Raw genomic sequence first — 15,507 nt, 5'->3', positions numbered from 1 at the left:
CCCTTGATGGACAGAGCACCCCTGATGGACAGAGCACCCCCTGGACAACACTACAGCACCCCTTTAGGACTGGGACACTGCACAGGACTTTGGAGTGGACACAGTCCCTATGGACAACTGACTGCACAACACAGTCCAGCCAGCCCCTATGGACTTTGGAGGAGTGGACACAGCCCCTATGGACAACAGCAGCACAGCACAACACAGCCAGCCCCTATGGACTTTGGAGTAGTGGACACAGCCCCTATGGACAATAGCAGCACAGCGCAGCACAGCACAGCACAACACTACACTGCACTGCACTACACTACACTACACAGCCCAGCCAGCCCTAACTCCCACCCTCCCTCTTCACTGTCCACAGCCGAGTGAGAAAATGGCGCTGACGTGGGTACCTTATATAGAATCCAAAACCTGTGAGACCCGGAAGGCGGGATGATGATGTTTTGCCTCGATTTCAGATCCGAGTCAGGCGGGAAAAGTCGAGCCTGACTCGGATCGGCCTCGGATCGGGGGGGGCTCGGGGGGGTTCGGATTTCAGAAATCCGAACCCGCTCACCCCTAAAATATATATATATATCAGCATGTTGTCAAGCATTATATCTGGGAAAAATGTTTCATCCTTATAGTGCGGGAGGGCTGGGTTTAGTCTAGCCTAGCTAAGGTCAACAATTTATTGTCCTAGTCAGTTACGTGTTTTACTATCTTGTTTGTGTGGGTGGGGGGGATTTATGGGTTAGGGGATTGTAGGTTAGTAAGGGAAAACTGGGATCCAATTATGCCTGGGTTGAGGTTCGGCAATACAGGGTGGGGGGTTATTTGGTGGTTTGTTTTGGAGGGTTTTGCTTTTTTGGGGGGGCATATTATTAGAATTGTTAATTTTATTGTATATTATGTTGTGATTCCTTTATATCAGGCTTAAGATGCGGGATACTTAACTCCTTTACCTGTCTGTGCCTCTAGTACTAATCATTTCTATTTAATAATCGGTGTACGAGCTCATATGGTGCCTGTGGGCTCTTACTGCTTATCAATATAGTGTGAGGGGCTTTCTATATCCTGAAAATAATGACTATTTATCTTTCACTTATATTTATCGCCTGACTGTATTTTCTATTTGTGTATTATTTGCTTTATTATGTCTCCCATTGTTATTTGATGTTGGATATATATTTTAGGTTTTTCCATTGGGAATTATGCTATTTAAGATATTGTCGAATATTACTCTGTGAGATTATAATTTGAATCTGTTTTCTGGAGTACATTTACTCTATATGCTCTATATGTATGTTCTAATCGTTTGTTATCTCATATTTGTAGGTGAGCTGAATAGCTATTTTAATGTGATATTTTCTTATTGCACTGATATATACTGTGTGTAATGTACCTTACTAACAGTGTGCTCAATCTGCTTTGCGTCTGTGTTCTATATTGATGGTTGTGTCAGGCATATTTTGCAATGGAATTAATATATATATTATATACTGTATATATAATCCCTGTAGGGATGTCTGTGTCGGGATATCTCTCTTGGGGCGGGATAGCACCTGCCGGATCCTGACTGCTTCCTGTTCAGGGGACACATACATATATGAGACAGCATAAACATAAAAGATCATACCTAAAAGTGACCTTATTCTTCTTTATGTCTTATCCTCTGCCTTAAAGGATAATTATATTCCTAGACTAGGAATGTGAGGATTTATCCTGTAATGTGTGCAAACTTCATAGAACCCCTCCTGACAGGTATAAAGTATATATAACCCCCATAATTAACAGCCACATTTCAAAATTGCTAGTTGTATAATCTGTACATAGGCATCACCATTTCCTCCAACTTATAGAACTACCACATTACCAGCTAATATTGCAGAAAATGAGCCCATTGCCAGACATAAATTGTATATTCACTCATTGCTAGATGACACGTATATAGCACATAAATAGCAAATCATTACCAGCCATGTTCTGCAGAGAAATATTCCTTTACAACTCCACATACTGCATGAAATAACCACATTGCCAGCTGTAACTTGCATGGATACAACTATATATTGCACAGGTACCCAACCAACAGCTAGTCACATGTTACATTGCTCCCAGTAACCAGACAGTGATCAACTATTGTATATTGCATCCAATTGTAGGCTGGTCATGCACCTTAGACAGAATGTTGTTCCTCATATATTACAATCAAATAGCAAATCTATTTAGTAAAGGTACAAGAGATTGTACTTTATGACATGCCTGATCTTTTCTCCATTCTAAATGCTACATATCTCTATAATTAGACAGAAAAAGAACTAAATAATTTGGATTTTCAAATACTGTATGTATGTATGTATGTATGTATGCATTATTCATGTGTTGGAATAGTTTATTCCATTTCCATTATACATACCCTAGTGCCCTCATGGTTATTTCATTAGAAGCAGCTTGACCAACATCAGATGATCCTGAAACAGAAGTCACATGTTGGTGTATAATTACAAATCCTACTTTTTGTCTCCGGACACATGTGGCCATGGGGTCTATTTACTAAGCCTTGGATGGAGATAAAGTGAATGGAGATAAGGTACCAGCCAATCAGCTCCTAACTGCCATGTCACAGGCTGTGTTTAAAAAATGACAGTTAGATGCTGGTTGGCTGGTACCTAATCTCTGTCGATTTTATCTCCATCCAAGGCTTAGTAAATAGACCCCCATAACTTATTAACTTTAACTACTTAATAGATAAGGGGATTTTTGTCCTTACCTGTAAAATCCTTTTCCCGGAGTCCATGGGGACACAGGGATGATGATGTGTGTAGGTGGTGAGCTGGAGCCTGGGCACAAATATAGTTTGGGCGGAATGCATGACGCTTTGCATCCCGCCACCCTTCGCATGCATGCCGACAATAATTACGCCGGTATGCATGAACAAAAACAAATATGACAGCTCTCTCGGTAAGAGCGGTTCTTTGCGAGCGAGGGACTTCCAGTCTATGACCCAGAAGTCCCTCTGGTATCAACACACGCGCCGCGGGGTGTGCTGGGATCCGATTAGATCCCTCTCACAGCACTCTGCAAAGTGAAGCTCATAGGCTTCTATAGTGTAATGCCATCTGAATATGGCGTTATGCACCGCATCCCGATGCATTCCAGGGCTTGGTGCATATGATAAATGCGGCCAAATCCCTGGCCGCTTCCTGCTGTCTGACAGGTACTCATACTGGCTCTATCTCTCTCCTCTTCCTCGGGGCTGTCAGACACCTGTGGGAGGAGCCGATGGGTCTGCAGTGGCCACAACCTGACGCCCCCCACACCCAGGACACTCAGGATGCTGGATGTGCAGCAGATGCTGCTGTGTGCAGGCTGCAATGCTCTGTCTCTGTGTACTGGAGCAATGCTCTGTTTTTGTGCTCTGTCTATGTACGGGAGGGATGATCTGTGCAGGATGCTCGTTATGGTGATGATGATTGGTGCTCTGTGATACATGGTGTACTATACATATAAATGCAGTGTGAGGAATCCTGGTGGTATAGGATGCTTTATACGACTGGGAGGGATGCCCTGTGACTAGCAGGGATGTGCTGTGAATTAGAAGGGATGCCCTGTGACTCTAACTGGTTGAAATCTTCAGGGTGCCAGATCATAAATATTGATAATAGCATAAGTCCAGAATTCCAGACGACCAGCACACCCTTTTCAAATGCAATAATAGTTTTAATCCATAAAAACCATCAAAGAAGGGATAAGTAGCCCAACAGCTAACAACGTCCGTTCATACGACTCAAAGTACAAAATGCAGTTAAATAATGCATATTCAGTAAGATACACATCATGTAGTAGAACACTCGTTGTAGCAACAAAGGGCCGGGCCACACTTTGCTGCTACAACGAGGGTTCTACTACATGATGAGTATCTTGCTGAATCTGCATTATTTGACTGCATTTTGTACTTTGAGTCATATGAACGGACGTTGTTAGCTGTTGGGTTACTTATGCCTTCTTTGATGGTTTTTATGGATTAAAACTATTTCTGCATTTGAAAAGGGTGTGCTGGTCGTCTGGAATTCTGGACTTCTGCTAATATATATATATATATATATATATATATATATATATACTGTATATATATATATATATTATATGTATATATATATATATATATATATTATACCCCTGGCAACGAGCGTTAAACTCCTGGCAATGAGCATGGAGCCCCTGGCAATGAGCATGGAGCTTCTGGCAACAGATATGGAACACCTGACAACAAAAATGAAATCCCTGGCAACAAGCATGAAACCCAGAGACCCCGTGCATCTAGCATGAAACCCCTGGTAATGAGCATGAGACCCCTGCCGAGCAGGTAATTTAAAAGTAATTAGAAGCCTTACTGTGGGGCATAAAATGGTGTCAGGGGGCAAATATGTAAGTGGCACTTTGGTAATAGGCATTACATTGTGTGGCATAATGTGTAATGGGTATTATGGTGTGTGGCATAATGTGTAATGGGCATTATGGTGTGTGGAATAATGTGTAAGGGGCATTACGGTGTGTGGCATAATGTGTAAGGGGCATTACTACAAGGAGGAAAACTACTGTAAACTGTCTAGGGGGGTTGGGAGCACATTTTTAACTTTTGCACTGGGAGACAAACTGCATATAAATGGCCCTGTAATTATTTTACCAAAATGCAGTGGGGGGGAGGGGGAGGGGCTATAGAAACATTTTTGGCAGGGGGGAGTAAAATTTATAGTTAAGCCACTTCAAGGAGTATAATATATACTATACTGTCCATAATGTTCCCTTCTCAAACGTTTTTCAGCCCTTATTATACACTAAACAAGACCACAGCATATGCCTCTAGAAAGGTTTACATATGTGCTAAAGAAATGCGGAAAAGGTTAGCTGTACCTTCTTGTATGAAGTGCTTAAGTACTCCAGACAGCTGTGGATCTTCATTAATGTTCATGAGATAAGGAAAAGCCTGCATCATGCGTCTCTCCTGGAATAGATACAAGTTTAAGTTGGCTGAGAGGCTAAGGGGTAGATATACTAAAGCTTCAAAAACAGACAAGTGGTGGTGTGAAATGGAAGGAAAATGCTTGATTCTTGTCTAATGTAATTTACATTATGGGCCATATCCAACTAGCCATGATAATGTTAAGTTTTCGCATGTGTAAACTTTGCGCACTGTTGGCCCGAATGTGTCACTTTTCGCGTCTTCAGTTATTCACACAATCCTATTGCAAAAGACGCGATGTGGCATTCGCCAGAAAAAAGTCCTTGTCGTTAGCACCGAAAACTACAGGTGAAAATGTGGAAATCTGTCTGTATCCCAAAAAAAGGTAAGCTAAGATAGGGTAATATTATAGAAGTCTGTTATGGGTCATAATTAAAAGGCCCCCATACATGGGGAATTTGTATCACATCTGATCTCGCATACGATTACCTTGAAAAATCTTTCCTTGACATTCTGTCCGATTTGTATTTCGAAAAGGTATGATTTTACAAACGACCATACGATCCGATGTATCTTAAACGATTGCAAATCGTTTACGATAAATCGAATGCAGCAAATACATACACGATGCATCTGCTGGAATGTCAATAGTCTATAACAAAATGGAGGATGGGAGTGTCCAGGGACATCGTACATATCATCGTATTGCAGCAAAAGTGCGTACGATGTGTGTCAAATCATACACGATAGGTCGCAATCTTTCTGCAAAACCATTTGATATATGAAGCCGATACACAACGCCGGGGACGCGCATCGGCATCGTAATCGTGTATGAAAACACTACTTTTACCTGATTGGTCATTACAATCAGTCGAAAATGGCCATATTGTGTAAAAAATCACCCCGTGTATGATGGCCTAAAGGGTTTGGGGTTCTTAAATTGTGTCAATTGACTGTTATATGCATTTTTCTCTAACAGTGAAAAAATTATAAGAAGCGATACTTTTTGGGAAAAAAATACATGCTGTAGTTAAATTGGGGACACATTAAAATGGTGTAAGTATGTTTTTGTGTCATAAAAGTGCATTTTTAAAAAATTCTAAAAATACATCTATCACTTGCTCCTGTAATCCTAAAAACACCTGTCCCACCCATACAGCCCCAAAAATACCTATCCCACTACTTTAAACCTATTTTCCAACATTTTTTACATTTTGATCCCAAAAATTATATGTCAATATTGGTTAAATTAAGCTAATTAAAAAAATTAAAAGTATGGTGGTCGCTCACATCAGCTTAATGTTAATATAATGAGAAAGAGTTAAAATTACATAAATAATAAACAAACAAATAGAAAGGTGATGAAAAAATATCTATGAATTAAGTGGTGATGCCCTGAAAAAGGCCCAGTCAGAGCAACTCCGGGGGCCCCACGCCCAAACGCTCACCCCAAAATAATTGTTGTTACCACCAGCAGGGGGCCTACAGGAAGAAGAGAGCACAAGTATATATCCACTTCAGTAATGGCCGCCACACCCACAAACACCAACACCAGGCAGCCGGGCACCAGAGGCAAGTCACACAGCACCAAAGGACAGGGTCGTGGCAGAGGATTCCACGAAGAGGGAAGGTGAGACAGCAATGAGCTCCACATAATGCCCCCTGCTAGAAAGGGTCCAGAGCTGGTTTTAATTATAGGGGGACCCCTACGCATTTTTTCCCCCCTATAATTAAAACCAGGACTGGCCCTGCAGCCTGGTGCTGGTACCTAAATTACGGTGGAACCCTACTCGTTTTGTTCCCCGCAATTTTAGGTACCAAGACTGGCTGGCAAGTCCAGGGCTGGTTAGGCTTTTGTGGGGGACCCCATTTTTTATTTTTTTTCTAAAAATACCCTATTTAAACTATTTACAGGTAGAAACATACAGAAATCACAATGATTTGTGTATGTTTCAGCCAAACTCACAGCTCTGGAGGTGAGTGTTTAAAACTTAAATTTGCCAGAGTTTGCAGGCATCTCACCCGAGATTGTCAACTCGATTCTTGGTAAATTGCGAGCTGTATCTTTTAGGTGAAAGGTACTTCCGAGTTTGCCCGATGGTGATAAGATTCGAGTTTGCTATCTCACCCGAGTTTTATGAGTGAGAAGAGATAAATCTCTCTCTAACTCACCCAACTTTGCCTTTAGTAAATTTGCGAGTTGAAAATCATGCCTAAACTCTCCTGAGATTGGCATCTCGACCAAACTCGATTATTAGTAAATTTACCCCTAAATCACCTGTTTAAATGCAAAAAAATAAAACCGGACTCCTGAAGTCCACATTCACTTGCACAAAAACCAAAGGTAAACAAAGAATCTTCACTACAAAACAATGTATGTTACTGCCTAAATTCCTAAAGAAGTAGAGCAGTAAATATTTATATATACATAACAATGCTATAAGACCACCATACACCACCAGGTTAACTACCAAAAGTAATAATCCTAGTTTATCTGCTTATCTGATAAGAGAAAGCCATCCCCCTGAATTTGCAGTGAGTCTCAGCAAAGAAGAAATCCAGCAGCGCTCAAACACCTGCCAAAATAGTGTTTGGGGTGTGGCCTATGAAGCCCCGTGAGCCTGCTGTCAGACAAATGCATGGGGGCATGACTGGGTACTCCATTGGCGTCTGTCGGCGTCCTGCTTCATTCAGGATGCCTGACACCATCATAGACGTACCCTAGCCACCGGCGCCTCCCTCCGGATATCCCAGGCTTTGCCTGATGTACAGCGGCTCTTAGTGATGACAACATAGGCGGCGCACCATTAGGTGCTCGAGCAACCCTCTCCAAAAATCCGGCAGCATGCTCTGTTCTGTAACACCTACAGCTGCTACCACGTGAGTAGTAACATGCCCGGCCGTTCTGCTAAAGCAGCGTGCCAGGAAGCAGTAATGCAGCAAACAAGGTTTTACATGTAAAAAATGTATCAAGCTTACTTTTTTGCCAGCGGCCCCCTCAGATGTGTGTCTGGTATAGAGAGAGTCCCAGGGACAATGTAGTTTGGTAACTCTCCCAGAAGCCGTCTTTAGAGTGAGATACAGGGTTCACACAAACCTCTATTCCACAGGTTCTCAAACTCGATCCTCAGGACCCCAAACAGTGCATGTTTTCCAGGCCTCCTCACAGAATCACAAGTGAAATAATTAGCCTGTGGATCTTTTAAAATATGTAATTGAGTAATGAATACACCTGTGCTCCTGCTTGGTGACATGGAAAATGTGAACTGTGTAAGGTCCTGAGGACAGAGTTTGGGAACCATTACTCTATTCTACCTAACTCCCACTCTACTAGTGCTTGTCGCCTGTTGCCAGGGACTAAGCACCCAAACCAAAATAGGAAAATAAAGAAATTAAAACTAACTAAAAAAAGCTAGGACCTGGATGTCTGGGGTAGATACGTTTTTGTAAAATGCAAGATTAACTCTATATCATTATTATTATTGGCGGTATACATTCCACCACCGTACTCTCATGAGGTTCTCAAAAAGGTGGCTGAATTTCTGGCCTTGTTCCCGGACACACCCACCCTGTGTCTGGGGGATTTTAATAATACCCTAGACCCAATGCTGGATAGACACAGAGTGTCTGCTCCTGGTACACAGGGGAGAGGAACGGGTTTTTCGAGTATGGTCCAGGGAATGGGATTGGTCGATGCCTGGAGGATGAGATATCCTAATGTGAGACAATATTCTTGTTTCTCATATACACACTCTTCATTCTCCAGGATTGATATGGCATTAGTTACCACAGGTCTACTGCCAAGAGTAAATAGGATAATATATGAGACATGGGGTATATCCGACCATTCTCCACTGACAGTTAGTTTGGACATGGAGGGACAGAGGGGGCAAAAATATTGGAAATTTAATCACTTCTGGCTGTCACGCATGGGCTCTGAAGCAGAGTTGGAGGCCGAATGAAAAGAGTTTTTTTAATTAAATAGTGGTACGGTAGCTGTTGATGTTCTATGGGATACATTTAAGTAATTTCTAAGAGGTTCTTTGATCCAGAAAGTTGTTAAATTAAAGGCTTCCTACAAAAAATCTGAATTGGAATTGGAAGCTTCCTGCAAATCTTTAGAATTAGCCTATATTTCTAAGTGTTCAGAAACAAGCAAAAGAGCATGGTGTGATGCCCAAAAATTATGGAAGGATTGCTTGATGGACAAGGCCCAATATAAGATTCTTTTTAATTCGCATTTACATTACACAACAGGTGATAGACCTGGATCATATTTGGCCAACCTGGCTCGAATAGAACAGAAGTCATCCAATAATGTGGTTAAATTGGTTGGTTTAGATAATATTGAATATGTGCGTACCCCAGAAATTGCAGAGGAATTTGTAAGGTACTACCGTCAATTATACAAATCTAGGTTAGTCCATTCTCAACCGGAGGTGCGAGAATTCTTGTCTGCTATTTCACTTCCAACACTCTACCCAGAGGCGAGAGATTTTCTAGATTCTCCCTTAACATTAGAGGAAATAGAGGTGGCCTTAAAATTGTCTCCCAATGGTAAAGCCCCAGGATTAGATGGGATCCCATCCGAGTTATACAAAAAACACAATAAAATACTGGTACCCCAACTGCTAGAGCTATTTACTCGCATATACGAAAACAATACACTATCTAAATCTATGTCTGAGGCATTAATAATTGTCTTACCTAAATCAGACAAAGATACTACTCGGCCTGATTCATATAGACCTACATCACTCCTCCCCACAGATGTAAAAATCCTAGCAAAGGTGTTGGCCTCCAGGATTAATCAGGTCATATCCCAACTGATTCACTCTGATCAGACAGGCTTTATGCCTGGTAAGTCATCGGCTATCAATTTACGCAGAGTATTTATACACTTACAGTTAAAACGGGACTATGCACAAACCTCTATCATTGCCTCATTGGATGCAGCTAAGGCGTTCAATTCAGTTGAGTGGTTGATTCTTTGGGAAACCATGGAACGCTTTGGTATTGGCCCGGGATATATTAAGTGGGTAAAACTCTTATATATGGATCCTGTAGCGAGAGTGTCAGTAAATGTTTTCGTGTCTACATCATTTCCTATATATAGGGGAACAAGGCAGGGATGCCCCTTGTCACCCATTTTATTTGCTATGGCTATTGAGCCTTTGGCATGTTTGATCAGGGCCCAATCAAATATTCATGGGTTTCAGCTGGGTTCAAGGGTAGACAAAATCGCACTCTATGCGGACGACATACTACTATTTATCTCGTGATATGAGATATCTATGCCTAAGGCCCTCAAAATTATTGATTTATTTGGCAAATACTCAGGATTAATAATTAACTGGGACAAGTCGTGTATCCTCCCATTCAGGGGGGTCTCGCCCCAATGCTCCTATTATAAATCTTCCCCTAAAATGGGTAGATTCGTTTAAATACTTGGGAATCTGGATCTCTAATACACCTCAAAAGTATATATCATTGAACGTACAGCCCACAGATTGAGTATCTCAAGTCCCGTGTCCCAATATGGGGTAAATTGCCACTAACTTTAACGGGCAGAATAAATCTAGTCAAAATGGTACTTCAACCTAAAATCCTTTATATTTTGAATCATTCTCCGGTTCATATTCCTCAGAAATTCTTCAAAAAGATAGAAGGGCTACTATCCTCATTATTATGGGTTAACAAAAGAGTTAGGATCAAATTGGACACTTTAACCAGACCCCGTGAGTTAGGTGGCTTGGCGCTACCCCTATTCAAACTATACTACTATGCCGCGCAATTATCGCATATATGGGAATGGGTAAATGATAAAAATGCTGAATCCCTACCTGCCCTTATACTGGCTCAATCCAAGACTGGTTTATCACAGTTACATTTACTATTGAGTGATAATATACACATAGTTACTATACCCTTATTTAAACAGGCCATTACTATTTGGAGACTTGTCTCACGTATACTGCAGATTGAGGGCATAGATCCAGATACGCCGTTAGCACATGCCAATAGCCTTAAGGAGCTCTCAGCTCTACAGGTTGGAGAGGCCTGGGGTCAATGGGAGGTAGTGTCTTTGGGACAGATATTTCAGGCGGGAGTTCTAAAGTCCTTCCATCAATTGTAGCTAGAATTTGATGTTCCCAATCACTTTTTCTTTCATTATCTGCAGCTAAGACATGCTATCAATGCCCAATTCTCTGAAGCTCCTTTAATTATACAGGAATCTCCTATTAAATCTTTGTTACAATCTGCTAGTGCTGGACGCTTGATATCTGTGATTTATACCAATTTATTGAACAAACATCATAGGTCTGACTTAGTTTCCATAAAACAGCAATGGGAAATTGATGTTGGGGTATTGTCAGAGGCAGGGGCGCCGAGAGGGGGGGGAGCGGGTACAGATTACCCGGGCCCGGGCTTCCTGAGGGGCCCGGCGGGGGCCCGGGTCCGATGCCGCCCCCCCTCCCTCACAGCAGCCCAGCACACAGCGTGTGCTGAGCTGCAGTTGGAGACTGCTCGTGGCTGCTGAGCAGCAGCCACATCAGTCTCCTATGCCTGTGCGGGGGAGCGATCACACTGATCGCGCCCCCCCTGGCTTTGCGCCGAGCTGAGGGGGCTCAGAGCGCACCCCTCCCCGGCGCGCTGCAAATCTTTTTTATTTATTTTTCAGCAAGGGGGCGTGGCCACGCCTCCCGAGATTAGGCCACATCCCCTATTACCGGGGCCCGCCTTGGCTCTTGGCGGCCCTGGTCAGAGGAGGAATGGAGTGTAGCACTTGCCAGTTCTCGTCAGGCTACTATGTCTGTTAGATATCAGCAGATACATTACTACATATTACATAGAGTATACATGACTCCCGTTCGGTTAATGAGAATAGGGGGAAGGACGAATTCAAAGTGTCCCAAATGCAATTCATCAGACGGTAATTTTTGGCATCTACTGTGGTTATGTCCTATAATAAACTCCTTCTGGCACAGCGTGTTTAGGGTGATGGTTTCTACGGGCATACCTCAGGATATTCTTACCCCTGCAGCATGTATATTGGCTGTAATAAATGTAGATGCTATGGACAGGTCTGCTATACGCTATACTAATAACCTTTGCATGCTTGCTAAAGTCTGTATAGCAAGGGAATGGATGGCTAACACAGGGCCAAATCTGGAAACCTGGATATCTCTGGTTGGTGCAGTTGCTGCACATGAAAAATATATTTATACTGCTAGGGACATAGCACAGAAGTACTATAGAGTATGGGATAGATGGCTAGATTCCCCCTATAATCGAACGGGGGCGGCAGACTTATGTCTTTCTACCGAGCAGACACAAGAATTAAGAGCACATATATGTATATGCGGTGCTGTGAATGATGTCTTTAGCATGTTTTTATATGTCAGAATAAGTAGATTTAACATTTGACCTGTATGCGGAAGAAGGAATGTAATCTACAGTTGTAATTAAATAGTAAGAAGAGAGACCACACATGTACAGCTTTTGTTGTTTATTAATGTTTATGCATTAATGTAAATTTACAATGTTTTATCAATGCAAATGTTTATGTAATTTCAAAAATAAAATCAAAATATTATTGGACTTTAAAAAAAAAGCTAGGACCTAGCTAGTGCCTCACTCCAAAGCACTAAAAACAAGATGGAGGTTCTAGTGGAAGGGGAGGGGTTATATAGAGGGTGGGAGCCAGTCCTAATTAGCTAGTGCTCGACTCCACAGCTCACTATACATAACCCAGAGGTAATGGCATCCCCCAGATGGATGATAAAGGAAAATGAATAGTACCATGGATGCCTCTGCTATAGAGAACAGCAGCAGCCATGGTGTTTGTGTTTCATATGATGAGGACACATACAATAACTCGCAGATTACATTATGTTGCACATGTGTTTAAATTAAAAAAACTATGCCTGCAGTTTATAATACAAAAGTGGAACATATGAAGGAATCAGTATGTATGATTCCGCCGCATGGTGCCGGAAGACCGTCAGCAGTGAAGATCCCGACAGGGGATTTAGGTAAGTAAAACAAACCCTGCCTCCCCCCCTAACCCTAACCCGCCCTTAGGGGTGCCTAACCTCTACCCCCTAGTGCCTAACCCTAACCCCCGTCCCCACAGCCTAAACCTAAGTTTCCTGGGGGGAGTGCCTAACTCTAACCCACACTTCCACTAACCTAACCCTAACCCTCCCAGGGGGGGATGCCTAACCCTAATTCCCCCCGGCAGCCCCTAACCTAACCCTCCCCCCCCCCACAGCTGCCCGTGCCCGCCGCCCGGCTTACCTTTGTTCGGTCGGGCTCGGGCTCCCGGCGTAGGGATAATGATGTGTTGGAAATTTCAACGCCTATCATTAGACCCCTGCTGGGATTAGACAGTCGGGAAGCCGGCAGTCGGCATTTTGACCGTCTGCTTCCTGACTACATCCTGATTAAAACATTCTGCCAAAACTGCAAGCTATTCTACCCACGTCTCTGAGGGCTAGTCCTATTCATATTTTCTTTACATGACACTGAACCTTATCCGCTCACCATTTCACCTAGTTAGAACTTTCTCAAATGCTGCAGTCTACCAGAGCAATTTTATTTATAAACCCCAGACCACCTGTGTGTGGGATGAGGGCAGTCATCATGGGAGTCAGGTAACCAGAGCCGACCCTAGGCATAGACATTCCAGGCAAATGCCTAGTGCATTTGGAATGCCTTAGGGGCATCCCGAGACTCGCGGCGGTGCAGCTGGTGCATTGCACCAGGGCCCGTGACAATAAAGAGGCCCACAGCCAGGCAGTACTAATAATGAGTCAAACGGACTTAGTATTATAGTACTCTGCGCTGCAGCTGGCCGCGAGCCTTACCGAAGGAGAAGACTATAAGGCTGGAGGAGGAGAGGACCCTTCCCTTCTTATCCTCACTCTACCTGACCGGGGTGTCAATAGAGACCCAGACCCTACCTCGGAGTCCCCACCCCCTCCACTCTGTCTATTCTACATGAACCCTCCATTCCATGACTGAGACCCCGCCTCCTAGCCCCGGGTCCCGCCCCTATCTCTCCAGTCTAGCCCTCTGACATAGTCTTTCCTCTCCTTTCCTGTGACATGGAAACCAGCAAGGATCACACATCCTCTTCCAGAACAGGTAAGTGCCAGTGTCATCTAGGGGGTGGTATCTGTATGCAATGGGGAGGGGTGTATTTGTTTTTTTCTGGGAGGGGGGGTTGGAGTGTGTATTTAATACTGTCTGTGGTGGGGTGGTGTATTAATGTAGTGTGTGTGTTTGTGTGTGTGTGGGGGGTATGGTGAATTCATTTTATGTGTATGTGTGCGTGAGGGGTCATAGGTGGGTTACTGATGTACTCTGCATTATATGGCATTCACTGCAGCGCACTCTGCATTATATGGAGCTCATTGATACACTCTGCATTATATGGCGCTCACTGCGACACTCTATATTATATAGCGCTCACTGCGACACTCTATATTATATGGCACTCACTGCGACGCTCTATATTATATGGCACTCACTGCGACGCTCTCTGCATTATATGGTGCCTGCCCATGCCCAATCGCAGCCAAACCTCACGGCTCTGTCTTCATCAGCTGCTCAGCGCCCACCAAGTCCACCAGAGATGGTTCAGGAGCTGGAAAAACAAGCGGGGGTGGCCGAGACAGTCCGCATGTGCATGGCACGGAGGGGACCCAGCAATGCCCTGGGTCCCTTTTGCCGGCAATGGGGACCACATTGGTCTCAACACCTAAAGATGGAGACAACGATGCTGTGACAAATAGCAGTAATCTTAGATTACCGCTGTTTGTTGAATACAGAAAGGATGACATAACCTCTTTAGCGAGCGCTATAGGGGATATGCATCGTTGATCTTGGGGGCCTAAGTAAGTCAGCCGAGCTCTCAGCTAGTAGAGGGGTGCTGCTAGATGACTGATAACTATGCTGGGGAAGGGCTGCATAGAGGCCAGCCTGGCCAGGGGTGCTGACTGTGCTGGATGACTGAGGGGTGCTGTGCTGGGAAAGGGAAGAATCATTTAAGAGGCCAGGGGTGCTGTTCTGGATGTGGGTTGCTGGATGAGGCCAGGGATGCTGTGCTGAGAGAGGAGAGGGGTGCTGTTCTGTGAGGCGGGTAGTGAAGGGGGCAGCTTGTGGTGCTATGAGGTGGGCAGCAACTGGATCAGTGTGTATACATGTAGCTATATATCTATCTAGAGATAGAGAGAGAGAGGAAGATGTAATAGATATGTTAAAATTGGGGTCATATGAATCACAATTTTATGTCCTCTGCCAGACTCCTAAAGGAAAATAGAAAAGAAAAGAAAGAAACACCTAGGAGGTGAGAATCATGAAAACTGAGTATCATGTTTGAATAGGTGGGGGAGAATGTCTGTAGAGTGTAGTGTGGTGGGATTATCTGCTACGGGGCATCAGCCACAATCTTGCCTGATTGGTTTGGGCTGGCTCTGCAGCTAACTGTCCAAATAATACAAGACGAATAACAACTTTCTGCACAACTGTATCCCTACCTTCTCAGGAACATT

General features: G+C 43.5%; 1 protein-coding gene across 1 annotated transcript in view; it reads right to left on the bottom strand.

The window, feature by feature from the left end:
• LOC148521855 (kinesin-like protein KIF28) overlaps positions 1-15,507 on the bottom strand; it is a 116,097-nt gene that overhangs the window by 57,354 nt on the left and 43,236 nt on the right. Inside the window, exons 9-10 of the mRNA XM_088474465.1 lie at positions 4,900-4,990; positions 2,402-2,456 (exon numbers count right to left, since the gene is read on the bottom strand). Of these exons, the coding sequence (XP_088330591.1) occupies positions 2,402-2,456; positions 4,900-4,990 (146 nt within the window). The remainder of the gene's footprint in view (positions 1-2,401; positions 2,457-4,899; positions 4,991-15,507) is intronic.

This window comes from Taudactylus pleione, unplaced genomic scaffold, assembly GCF_031769625.1.
Source record: "Taudactylus pleione unplaced genomic scaffold, aTauple2 ptg000154l, whole genome shotgun sequence".
Classification (NCBI taxonomy): domain Eukaryota; kingdom Metazoa; phylum Chordata; class Amphibia; order Anura; family Myobatrachidae; genus Taudactylus; species Taudactylus pleione.
Note: the sequence above shows the minus strand (reverse complement) of the source record. Positions and strands in the feature narration are given on the sequence as shown.